Source organism: Bos taurus, chromosome 18 (genome assembly GCF_002263795.3).
Source record: "Bos taurus isolate L1 Dominette 01449 registration number 42190680 breed Hereford chromosome 18, ARS-UCD2.0, whole genome shotgun sequence".
Taxonomy (NCBI): Eukaryota; Metazoa; Chordata; class Mammalia; order Artiodactyla; family Bovidae; genus Bos; species Bos taurus.
In genome coordinates this window covers 39,083,875-39,097,357 of record NC_037345.1, presented here as the reverse complement: position 1 = coordinate 39,097,357, position 13,483 = coordinate 39,083,875, and the positions used below count along the sequence as shown (strand labels likewise).

Sequence of the window (13,483 nt, the reverse complement as noted above, 5' to 3'; positions counted from 1 at the left end):
GCCTGGAAAATCCTACGAACAGAGGAGCCTGGTGGGCTGCAGTCCATGGGGTCGCTAGGAGTCGGACACGACTGAGCGACTTCACTTTCACTTTTCACTTTCATGCATTGGAGAAGGAAATGGCAACCCACTCCATTGTTCTTGCCTGGAGAATCCCAGGGACAGGGGAGCCTGGTGGGAGGCCGTCTATGGGGTCGTACAGAGTCGGACACGACTGAAATGACTTAGCAGCAGCAGCATGTGCTATTTAATGTTCTGGGGAACCAAGGATACAGCAGTGAACAAAATGAGCCAAGTTCTTGCCTCATGGAGCCTCCATTTTCATGGTGGTGACAGATATACACATTGTATTGTGTACCGAATCAAGTTAAAAAAAATTAAAAAAAAAAAAGTAAGCAGATGAAGAGAAAGGGTGCTCGGCTGTCAGGAGACGGTATTCTTGCTGACAGTTGAATGAAGCAGGGAGAGAAAGCTCTGCCAATACACTGGAGAAGGACAGCTGAGGGGTGCAAAGGCCCTGAGGCCACAGCTTGCTGGCTTTGAGGAACGAGGAGGCTAGATGAGCAGAAGTGGGAACTGGGGTGATCAGGAAGACCCTGGGGGTGGGGGTGAGGACAGCGCTGGCGTCAAGCAATTGACAACAGGGTGATTTTACTCAGTCTGAGCGGGGAAGACGCTCGGGGCTTCGAGGCGCAGGGGCGTGATCCGATTGTGCTCTGAAGGACTCCTCGCACTGCTGGGTTGGGAACGGGCAGGAAGGGACCAAGAGGTGGTGGATGCACAGCTTAGATGGGAGATGACGGTGGTGTGGGCTGGGGTGTGATCGCAGAGCAGATGGTGAGGCCTGGGCACCTGAAAGGCTCAGAAAAGTCCTACAGGCATAAACCTTCGCTTGTTTTCCTTCTTTTAAGCAATGTTGGTTGTTATTTTACAGAACATCATTTGGGAGATGCTGCTTTAAAGGGTATTTATTTCATCTCTATTTTCCTTCTTTCTTGCTGCTATATTTTGCATAACATGTTTTGCAGTTAATACTAGATCAAGTAAATGTGCATCTATTTAGACAATATAAGTATGCAGGACACAGAGGCAAGAAGGCTGAGAAATTTCTTGAAGGTAAATTTTTGTGGGGGGCGGTGCTTTGCTGCACAGCTTTGGGGATCCTAGTTCCCCAACCAGGGTTCAAATCTGAGCTCCCTGCAGTGGGAGCATGGAGCCCTAACTACTGGACTGCCACAGCAGTCCCTTGAAGGTGAAATTTTATAGATTATGCAGTTCCTACCACTGTTTTCCTTTCACTCAAATTTCTTTCTTTTTTTCTTAAAAAAATTTTTTTAAATGTTATTTAAATGTTATTGCATGGCATATATTTTGGTAAGATGCCACAAATCCTTTCTGGGATGAAGTAGGGAATAAATCAACAACCGATCAACAAATAATTGTACCAACATCATACCCAAAGAGGCTTTAAAATTTTCTTTAATAAAGCATCCACCAGACCTGATTCTTTGCTGCACTTAAATACTTTCCTTTCTTTCTTCAAAACCTATATCCAGAGCCCTCTATGAGACAGAGGAGAGTTCTGGTAGAACCCACCAAGAACAACAAAGGGAGCCATATTTCAAGATGCGCACTGTGGTGAAGTACTTACCATACTAGCCTCAGCAGGCTGGTGACGCATGGTTGAAAGACGAGTGTCTCCTATAGGAAAAAGAGAGTTGATTATGTTCAAGGGAAAGGCTTAGGATAGAAATATTTCTATTTTGCTTGAAGATTATTTGTTTCTGAAAACAATGCAAATTGTTTTATGTAGGAAGCCAAAGTGCTCATTTCCCACTGTTGCTCGATCTGTAGAAAGCCAGATTCCTGGAGCAGAAGCATCACATTACTAATGTCTCATCCCTTCACTCACTCTTCCAAGACCCAGATCCTCTGTATGAAAATATTAAATCAGATCAATCATAAAGTTGCCAGAATATAAATATTACTGCAGAAATATCTGCCTCATAATTTTACCAAAAAAGAGCTTTTATTCAATAAATCAGAGCATATTTCTGACAGACTTTAGGAAATGATCATTTACAGCATTTTACCGGATCACCGTTATCGTTTTTATTCTCTTTCCACATTTTTCCAGTAAGAAAACTGTTATTTGAAGGCAATATCCGGATATTACCATGCTTATTTGCTACGAACTTAGGTTGATTTCTTTCAAAGCATGAGTGTCTAGACTCACGCACACTGACCTGACCACAGCAAGTCCACTCTGCCTTCTTTTAGAGCACTCCCTTTGATGTTCACAAGGCTGGTGTGTACGTTTAGCAGCAAAATCACTGCAGCCACTACTGCTGGGGCAGGACACAGTTCTGAGATGCTCTTCGGATCAGCTGCCCTGCTTTTCTATCAAGATGAACACAAGTAAGAAGGACTGAAGAAACTGAATTCTGAGTCAAAGACCTGGGGTCCAGAGCTGGTTTGCCTCTTACTGCGACTTATGATGAAGCCTTGAACAAATGACTTAACCACTTAGTTTTCTCATCTGGAGAATGGATTTAATAATATCCCATGATGTGAAAGTTAAAGCAGTATATGCAGAGTTGAGAAAAACATCCCCTCAGAGTAGGGCCATTAGGCTGACAGCTTGCTGGGAACAGGAAACTGACCCAGAACATCATCTGCCGATCTGAGAAGGGGTTATAACCATTAAATAAAACCAGCGGGCTGCTAAACTTAAGAGTGATCCAATTCTTAGTCTTAGACAAATGTCTTTTGACAGATCTTGCCTTAAGGGGGAAAAAAAAAACAAAAACAAAGAATAAAAGGGAGCCTGTGAATAGCACTTTAGAACCAGGAAACTGACTCCAAAGGACTCAGAGGAAACGACAGCTCTAAAAATCATCAAGAGCAAAATCCAGAAAAATATTTCAGGAAGCTGTTTAACATCCTTGATCGAGACAAAGTCATTTTTTGGGGGGCCACACCACCAAACAGAAAGTCTTAAAGATAAACCAATTGAAGGTAATATGCATAAGAATGAGATTAAAAGAGAAATAAATGATATTAGAGGACTTCAAGAACACCAGAAATGCTACAGAAAAACTAAGATCCACACTGGAGGTAACACAGAGCAGAACTAAGGTGGAAAAGGCACATCAGTGGTGCACAGGGCGAGTGTCAGGAGTTCTTTCAGGACGCAACAGCAAGACTGGCAAACAGGAGACCATCTTTTCCTTAGAAGAACGACAGGAAAGACGTGGAGGGCAGAAACCAGCAGGAGAGCACGCAGACACCTGGTATTTCTCAGGGCCTAAACCAACGCAAATCAAAGAGAGGGATAAATGGGTAGAACAGAACAGAATTTTCTTGAACTGAGAAAGATGTATATATGCAACATCACATTCTAGGCAAAAATCAGTGAAAAGCAATCTAAATGCATGCTAAGAAAATTTCTGTAGTGCAAGGATTTAAAAAATTATACAAGCAATCTGATAGGGGGAAAAAGGCTACCAGGAAAAAGGCGGGGTGGGTAGCTAGCCTTAGCCTTAGTCTTTTCCACTATAGCATTAAATGCCAAAAAAAACCACAAAAAAAAACCAAACCAAGAGAATGATGTCTACAGAGTTTTGAGGAGAAGACTGTGGGGAAAGAATTGTATCACATTCACTGCAGAGTGTGTTGGCTATTCTGTCTTCCCTTTCTTTAATGGGAACCTGGTAGCCCAGCTAAGGACTACATTTCCCAGTCCTCCCTGCTCTATGGTGCAGGCATGAGTTCAGGTTCTGGCCAATGGGATATGAGAAGAAGTAACAGGTGCAATTTTCAGGTTATGCCCTTACGGGGAAAAAAAAAAAAAAAAAAGATCAGCCTCCTGTATCCTGCCCCTCAGCTTTCTCGTCTCTCCTTCCCATTTGCTAGAATGTGAACATAGAGTTCTGGAAGAAAAGACAGCTTTTATAGACATGAGATAGATGCCACAAGTTGATGGCAGAACAAGGAAGCTCTGGGTCCTGTAAACCAATGATCTATCCTTTCAGCCATAAAGTTCTTCCTCACACTGTTATGGTTAAGCTACCATTTTGGCCTCTGTTACAGCAATTGATCCTATGTTTTAACTGTATACTTTGCTAACATATGGCTCATTGATATTAAAGTAACCAGATCAGGCCCAAGATGGAGTCACTCATGCTAAGCCCCACATTACCAAATGGCTCTCCCAGGGAAGGAAGGCTATGGTCAACTAGTCACCACCTGCCTGCCCAGCACAATGCATATAACAGGGCTCCAAGACTTCCCTTGGCTCCACATAAGGGAAGCAACCCTGTTTTAACCAATCAGCAAATGCCCAGTATAATGCCCTTGCTCCTGCTCATTTCTGTCTATAAAAATGTCTCCCCTTGTAAAGCTCCTCAGAGTTCCTATCTGCTAGAGTGAATGTTGTCACGAGTCACTGAATAACAGCCTATTACATCAGTAAATTGGGGAAAATCTTCCTTTAACATTGGGAAAGATATATCCATCTGAATGCAGAGTTCCAAAGAATAGCAAGGAGAGATAAGAAAGGCTTCCTAAGTGAACAATGCAAAGAAATAGAGGAAAACAATAGAATGTGAAAGACTAGAGATCTCTTCAAGAAAATTAGAGACACCTAGGGAACATTTCATGCAAAGATGGGTACAATAAAGGACAGAAATGGTATGGGCCTAACAGAAGCAGATGCTATTAAGAAGAGGTGGCAAGAATATACAGAAGAACTATAGAAAAAAGATCTTAATGACCCAGATAACCACGATGTTGTGATCACTCACCTAGAGCCAGACATCCAGGAGTGCAAAGTCAAGTGTGCCTTAGAAACCATCACTACGAACAAAGCTAATGGAAGTGATGGAATTCCAGCTGAGCTATTTCAAATCCTAAAACATGATGCTGTGAAAGTGCTGCACCCAATATGCCAGCAACTTTGGAAACTCAGCAGTGGCCACAGGACTCGAGAAGGTCAGTTTTCATTCTAATCCCAAAGAAAGGCAATGCCAAAGAATGTTCAAACTAACACACAATTGCACTTATCTCACACGCTAGCAAAGTAATGCTCAAAATTCTCCAAGCCAGGCTTCAACAGTACATGAACCGAGAACTCCCAGATGTTCAAGCTGAATTTAGAAAAGGCAAAGGAACCAGAGATTAAATTGCCAACATCCGCTGGATTATAGAAAAAGCAAGAGAATTCCATAAAAATACCTACTTCTGCTTTATTGACTACACTAAAGCCTTTGACTGTGTGGATCACAACAAATTATGGAAAATTCTTAAAGAGATAGGAATATCACACCACCTTTCCTGCCTCCTGAGAAAACTGTATGCAAGTCAAGAAGCAACAGTTAGAACCAGACATGAAATAATGGACTAGTTCAAAATTGGGAAAGGAGTACACCAAGGCTGTATATTGTCACCCTGCTAATTTAACTTATATGCAGAGTACATCATGAGAAATGCCAGGCTGGATGAAGCACAAGCTGGAATCAAGATTACCAGGAGAAATACCAATAACATCAGATATGGAGATGACACCACCCTTATGGCAGAAAGCAAAGAGGAACTAAAGAGCCTCTTGATGAAGGTGAAAGAAGAGAGTGAAAAATCTGGCTTAAAACTCAACATTCAAAAACCCAAGATCATGGCATCTGGTCCCATCAGATCATGGCAAATAGATGGGGAAACAATGGAAACAGTGAGAGACTTTATTTTTTTGGACTCCAAAATCACTGCAGATGGTGACTGCAGCCATGGAATTAAAAGACGCTTGCTCCTTGGAAGAAAAGCTATGACAAACCTAGAAAACATATTAAAAAGCAGAGACATTACTTTGTTGACAAAGGTCTGTGTAGTCAAAGCTCCAGTAGTCATGTATGGATGTAAGAGTTGGACCATAAAGAAGGCTGAGTGTCAAAGAATTGATGCTTTTGGACTGTGGTTCTGGAAAAGACTCCTGATAGTCCCTTGGACTGCAAGGAGATCCAACCAGTCAATCCTAAAGGAAATCAGTCCTGAACATTCACTGGAAGGACTGATGCTGAAACTGAAGCTCCAATACTTTGGCCATCTGATGTGAAGAACTGACTCATTAGAAAAGTCCCTGACACTGGAAGAGACTGAAGGCAGGAGGAGAAGGGGATGACAGAGGATGAGATGGCTGGATGGCCTTACTGACTCTATGGACATGAGTTTGAGTGAGCTCCGGGAGATGGTGAAGGACAGGGAAGCCTCCTGGCGAGCTGCAGTCCATGGGGTCACAAACAATTGGACACGACTAAGCAACTGAAACGACAACACTGGGAAGGGATAAGAAAGACCCCTTTTGATTATTCACAAGTTTCCAAGATACCTCCACCAACAGATCTTTCGTGAAAAAATAACTGGAATAGAGGTGAGATGAAATTAATAGCTACAAGTGTGAAGTCATGGTACCAAGTGGTTGGTGACAAATACAAAACCGGTTAAAATAGAAGTAAGTTCTAAATGACTGTTGGATACCTGGCTGTGATAAAAGCACGAAAAAACTATTCTTAAGAGAAGTTCTTGTCAATTACAAATTGGCAAACTGCCATCTACAAGGATTAAATCATGTGCAGCTGCAGCTGCTGATTTTCCACACCCACTGAAAGGAGTTCAGGATGGAGAGCAGAAATGAGGCACTCTGTGCTCTGGGGAAAACTGGCAGGTCTTCAGACAATTAGATATTTTTGCAAACTGATTTCATGAGCCCAATTCTTATATCTCCTCATATTAAAACAAACAAACAAACAAACAAACAAAAAACACTAAAATCCTTCCTGGTGATGACTACTCTTGTTGCTGGCAGAAACCTTCTGCAAAGGAAAAAAAAAAAATGTGCTTGATTGCATGTTCTTCCCTTTCACCAAAATCACATATACTGACCTTGCCCCCTACCTCTTCGACACAGTTTCTTAAAACTATCTGAGATGCTGTCTCCTGGGCTACAGTCCTCATTTTGCCCCGAAGAAAAACTAAACTCACAACTTTCATGTTGTTCTCCTTTTAAAGTTGACATTGTATAATATAATTATTGAATGTAACTATAACTTGAATAAAATCCACAGTTATACTAACAAGGTCTAGGGAGTGCGGGTGGGGGCGTGGAAATTAACCTGTACTATGTTCCTTTAACCAGATGAGAGTTCAAACATTCCTGAGTCTGACAATGAGCAAAACAAAGGCATAAGAATGTTGACACAACTTCTTGAAGATAAGGAATTAAAAAACTATTGAAAAACAGAATTTCAGTAAAGGCAAAAGTAACAAGGAAGCATTAGAACAAGAAAGCACAGAGCAAGGCAAGAATGGCCTCTGTTACTGAAAGAAAGCCATGGCTTCCCTGGCGGCTCAGTGGTCAAGAATCCGCCTGCCAAGGCAGGAGACACCGGTTCGATCCCTGGTTTGGGATTGAGGACCCAGGTACGAGGCAGCTAAGCCCCTGCACCACAGCTACTGAGCCCACGCACCACAGCTACTGAAGCTGTGCACTTGAGAGCCTATGCTCCTTAGCAAGAGAAGCCCCCGCGGTGAGAAGCCTACGCACCGCTGCTAAGAGCAGCCCCCGCTCTCTGCAGCTAGAGAAAAGCCTGTGCAGCAACGAAGACCCAGGACAGCCGAAAATAATGGGGAAGAAAGGAGAAGATAACTGCACTATAAAAATATTCTCAGAGTAATTAGATGCATCTACATGAAACTGAAAGTGACACACAAGTTTTCTAAAGGCCCACACATCGAAAAAACACAAGACAATCTCCTCTTTTCTCAATGAGGACATTTTTTTTAAAGTTATTTTTGAGCAAATTTGATGATATAAACTTGAAGGGTATATGTGAAACATCAAATGTACACTTAATAATTTAGTTTTACAAAGGAATAGTTAAAATCACTTCATACAAAGTAGTATATAAATTTAGAGGCTTTGCTCCCCTGAAACTCAAATTTCAAGACATAGTTTTATCCAAACTTCTCAAATGCATCTTCAACATCACTGCTTTAATTATAACCAGAAGAAATTTCAGAATTAAGTTTTCCAAAATATCTCATCTTTACTTCCATCTAATTATATCACTACATTTTCCCCTCACAAGCACCCATTTACAAAGCATTCAGAAAAGTTGATTTTTACATTTGTTCTTTAGAAATATATTCTCCCTAGATGAGAAAATGTCTCTACAAGAATACTCTCTTTCTTGTATTTTAAAGAACACTTTCTGAATTGCTTTTTTTTTTAAAGGAAACTTAAGGGGCTAGTTGACAAGGACACCTAAGCCTTGAAGCTGTGAGCTCCTACCCCTAAGAATATTACTCGGTCCACTTTAAATTTCTCTCTCTTTTTACCGGTTCTGTCAGGTGATCTCTGTAATCAGCCCACACTGATACCAACTGACGTCACTGAAAGAAATAGTATTTTTCAAAAATAAAAAATTGAGCATACTGTGATTTGAAAGACTTTACATGGATTTTAAGAAGACTTTTTTGATGGAAAACATTGTAGGGGGGAAAATTGTCTTTTATTTGAGCATATGTGAAAAGAGGATGGCCAAAAAAAAATACCAAGAAAACAGACCTATATAAAATGAAAGCAAAGTCTGCAATACTAAGATCAGACAAAACAGAATGTAAAGGATATTTACTGAGTACCGTGCTATGACGACACATTTCAGCATTAATTCAGTCTCGTGCATCCGTTAAGGCAGCAACTGATGTCACATTACCTGAGGTCACTTTGCTTCTCGGTCTTATGACTTCTCTTTTTGTCCTCTTGGGCTTCCCACATGAATGAGAATTGTTTCCATTTCTTTCATAATTGGCATCTTGGTCTGAAAAGGCATCTGTTTGGAGGCCAATGCAGAAGTTAACGTTTTGGATAAAACTCTAGCTGGAAGTCTATAAAATTATCACTACTTTCAAGTATGTGATAATCAAGAAAAGACAAATTAAAGATAACTATCCTGCTGTTTTTCCAAAGAACAACAATGTAGAAATTCTGCGGTAAGTCTTTTGCTCTGGAACACGGTACATCTCAACGGGCGTGAATTTGAGCAAACTCAGGGAGATGGTGAAGGACAGAGGAGCCTGGCATACTGCAGTTCAAGGGGTTGCAAGGAGTTGGACATGACTTAGCAACTCAAGAACAACAACAGTCACACCCCCTTATACTATTCAACAGTTCAAAATGCATCAACTTGATCAACAGTGAGAAGAGAGAATTAAGTTCATTTTTAAGAAGTTGCATTCTAAGCATAGGATTTTCCCTTGTATTCAACAATTCTTACTGTTAGAGACAGAAGTTCAGAAGGTGGGCAAGAGCATTCTTGAACATGCCTCCCTTTGCATATTTGCTATTTCTTATCACGCTACTGACCACAGCTGGAGAAATCACATAACCTTGCTGACTGCATCTCAGCTTCAATTCAGGATCGGGAACCATGAGGGGTCTGCCTTTGCCCTGCCTGGTAATCACAGTATCTCCCTGGTCTATTCTCACTTCCCCTCTCCTAAGTGGCCCTCTCCCACTTCCTCCTTATTCTCTCCCCTCAATCTTCTCACGTCTTTGTTGTAAAACCTGAGTTGTTTATCCTGTAGCCTCCCAATTCTGGATTTTGATGATCACACTCCCATGGTTCCATTTCACATGCTCTTCAGTTCTCTTACTTTTTATAAACTGGTCGGCTCTAAAGGCGAAAGTACTTACTTTCTCGGGCCTCACATAATGCCTGTGTGTCTCTATCTTTATTAATCTGGCAGCCAATACCAGGCATTGTTCTAATATTCTATATGATTTGTATTATTTTCATCCTCATAACAATCCTTGGAAGGAAACTGGGCTGCGTGGAGGATGAGTTGGTTGCCCAAGGTGGGAGAAACAAGATGTGAACCCAGGAAGCCTGGCTCGAGTGCAGCCTTTCCACTGTGGTGACATACTTCCTCTAGTTATCGGCACATAGACTCAGAATTTGCAGAACTGGCTTGGATACCTGGAATTCTTTTTGTCCAAGATTTCCTTCTGCAGAAACATTCTATGTTCTACAGCAGAAGTCTCTTGCAAGTACAAGGAAAATAATATTAGGAAACGCATTTTCACTCCAAAACCAAGAGTAGCAGAGAATGTCTGAAAGCTCTCTTGGGAGAGTGAAAAGTGGATGAATAATCACTATCGTTTAGACTCTATTAGGGGGCTGCTCTTCCAATCCTGGAGACGGGTTGGGTGAAATAAACTCTTGTGATGATAAAAACAGTTCACAATTGTAAGATGACTGCCAGTACTAGAGATGCAGTTTGTGAGAATGAAACGTGTGAGCACTTGCCTTCCACAACCTTGGCCTCTTTTACAGCAGCATGCCATTATGGCAAAGAGACAAAAATATCACAAAGAGCTTGAAAGGGTGAAGAAGGAGAGGTCTGCTGCTAGAAATATGTAAACTTGAAATACTGGGTCCTTTCAATAGCCAGTATTTGAGAAAGGTGATCTTTTTTTTTCTTGTAATAGAAAAATATTGCAATGTCTTCTGTTTTATGAAGCATTCATAGCTGCTGTACATTTTAATAAGAATGTATTTGTGATTTTTTAAAAAAAGTGGAACAGAACTTTTACCTAGACAGTCTCAGACATCATAAGGCCTCTGAGAATTCACTGAGCTACAGTGTAAGTGCTTTATGTAACTATTACCATGAAGAACATTGCTTAATGTGAAAACCAAACCAAACTAAACCCAACTACCCCTTAATTCTCACCTCCTACCTCTGAAGAAGCAAACCTTGCATTGATAACCAGCTCCCCTATAATCCACCATATTCTATGTTCCTCTTTTGCTTCTTGTTCTTCCCAGTAAAGGCCAGTGCTGAAAGGACTGGGGGGTGCACACTCCATCCAGGTCAAGAAATGAAGGGAACATTGGGGTTGCAGGAGGAAGTCGTTACGGTCCATCACCCACAGACTCTATCTAATACTCTCACATGCTCTCCTTATTCAGAGTCAGTTTCTAAGAATTAGGTCTTTGGCAGCATGTAGCTTCATCACTTACCAGCTTGGCAAATGAAGTAATGCTTCGCTAAGCAAGAGCCCTCTTTGGATGAGGTCTGATTGTGACTTCTGGTCAAGTAGATGCATCTGGTGGGCTTGGTGGCTGGGCGGGTTGTGACCTCTGCTGCAGGGAAACCAGACCCAGATGAGCCTCATACTCAAAAGTTGAACAGTTAAAAAAAATAAATATGAACACCAAATTTTGATTGCCCCCTGACACACACAAATTATACACTGTTTATTTTTTCATATTATGTGTTATCACAAGGCTTAGTATTAACTTATCTAGACGTCAACGAAGGTGTCCGACTCCTTGCGACCCCAAGGACTGTAGCCCACCAGGCTCATCTGTCCGTGGGATTCTCCAGGCAAGAATACTGGAGTGGGTTGCCATTCCTTTCTCCAGGGGATCTTTCTGACCCAGGGATCGAACCTGGTCTCCTGCATTGCAGGCAGATTCCTTACCATCTCAGCCACCAGGAAAGTCCCAATGATGTAATAATGCCTTGAGCTTTTCTTTAAGACCCTAAGATTACTGTGTCTAAGTTTGAAAATATCTGTGTAAGAAAGGCAACTGGCAAATAATTTCTCTCCAAGCTTCTGTGTCAGGAAGCATGGGGCTGAGAATGATAAATTTTCCTTTTTTACCAGGAAAAAAAGTAACCATTTCAGAATCTTGCACAATACTTTTAGTCAAATAGCAAGTAAATTAACTTTTGATAGGCCCCGAGACAAAAAAAGCTCATCATTTCCTGACACAAATGAAAGGCTGGAGCACAAAAGTGGAGACATTTCAGAACAATGGTAACAAAGTGACTGATTTCTCTGTATACAAAAGAAGTCACATTTCTTTCCTTCTCTCATCTCAGAGGAAAAGTAAGGAGTTTCCTTCATGAACACTAAACCTCAGAGCCTCACCTGGGTGGTTTTTTCCTTGGTGTTTTTCTGGCAGTGTTAAATTCCCCCCGACCCACCACTTTTCTTTTTCCAGAAAGTTCCAGAGGAGATCTTGAACCTCCTGGTTCCAGGTGAAAGCAAGGTGTCCTCCCAGAGCATGACAGTGCTGTTCTGCTCCCTCAAAGCTGCACCGAAAGCTGCTCAGCTGAAAACAGTTATTCCCTCCGCGTTGCTCTGAGCCATGGAGTTCACTGCCTAGAACGAAACCTGTTGTGATGTACAACCAAAGCCAGGTTCTTCCTTTGAAGAACATTTTCTCTGCGAACTGTGAGCAGGAAAAGTGTGGGGGCTCAGTAGCTGCCTGGTCTTTTAAATATATTCTTGGTGGGCTCATCGTATTTATTTAGTATTATTCTTCTAGAAATAGGGAGTCATTTGTCAAGGAGACAAAAGGTTTTGTTTTAAGGAGCCAGGTGGTGTTCCTACAGGCTGAAAGCAAATGCTAGGGATCAATAAAGCAACGGGCCCTCATGGCTGGGGCAGCACCACCTGTGTCTACACAACTGGCTATGCCTTTAGCTTTGCAATATCGTAATAGCCCTTTATCTGCTAAATCGAACCTATAAGAGCATAGAGGGTGATGAATATCTAAGCCAGTGTTGCTAAAAGTTCAGTTTCGTATTTTCTTTAAAAAAGAAAACCATTCTTGCAGACTCCCTAGAATCGATTTAAATTATTGTATTATTTCTTAAATACATTTATACACAAATCTAGGCATGATATCTATCCTAAAGCTCTTACATAATCATAAAAGCCAGAGAATAAATATTTGATGAAAGCATGAATACAAATTATAAACAAAACTGAAAACCACTTAAAATCAAATTTCGCCAAACTAAATAGCCACACCTCAGATAAATATGGTTCCGGTCTACAACTGCACAGGTTCTTTTGATTTTGTTACGCACACTGACTCCTGCTGTAAGGAAGAATCAATTCTCTCACCGCTTTTCTTTAATTAACTTGATGAAAAACCTTTGTTCATAGAGCATGCCACCTGTGGCACATCTATCACTTATATACGTTAGCCAGTTCCCTTTCTTGGCACCAAAATGAGATCATAAATACAAATAAATGTGGGCACAGAAATTGCCTGGCAGGTTTCAGTACGTTTTCCAAATGGTCCACGTGATGCTTGCGGTACTTTAAAAATCACTGAGGAAGTGGACACCAAAATACAAAATTCTCTGAAGTGTAGAGCCCAAGAACACACCCCTCACTTTGAAAAACACTGCAATAGTCAAGTAATTGGGAACTAAATCAGTTTACGTTTTAAGTTAGAGGGAAAAAAGACAAAATAAGTGTAGTTAATACAGAAGTTCCTGGCTTCCCTGGTGGCACAGTGGGTAAGAAGCTGCCTGCCAATGCAGGGGAGATGGTTCCGTCCCCGGTCCAGGAAGATTCCACAAGCCCCCGACAACTAAAACCTGGCACGGTTATACGTTAGCTAGT

General features: G+C 41.4%; 1 protein-coding gene across 1 annotated transcript in view; it reads right to left on the bottom strand.

Annotated features, from left to right (window-relative positions):
• The window catches only part of PKD1L3 (polycystin 1 like 3, transient receptor potential channel interacting), a 78,703-nt gene extending 66,419 nt beyond the window's left edge, over positions 1-12,284 (bottom strand). Inside the window, 4 exon segments of the mRNA XM_059877311.1 lie at positions 1,652-1,701; positions 8,766-8,882; positions 11,076-11,198; positions 11,942-12,284. Coding sequence (XP_059733294.1) covers positions 1,652-1,701; positions 8,766-8,882; positions 11,076-11,198; positions 11,942-12,284 — 633 coding nt within the window.
• Between the last annotated feature and the right edge of the window lie 1,199 nt (positions 12,285-13,483).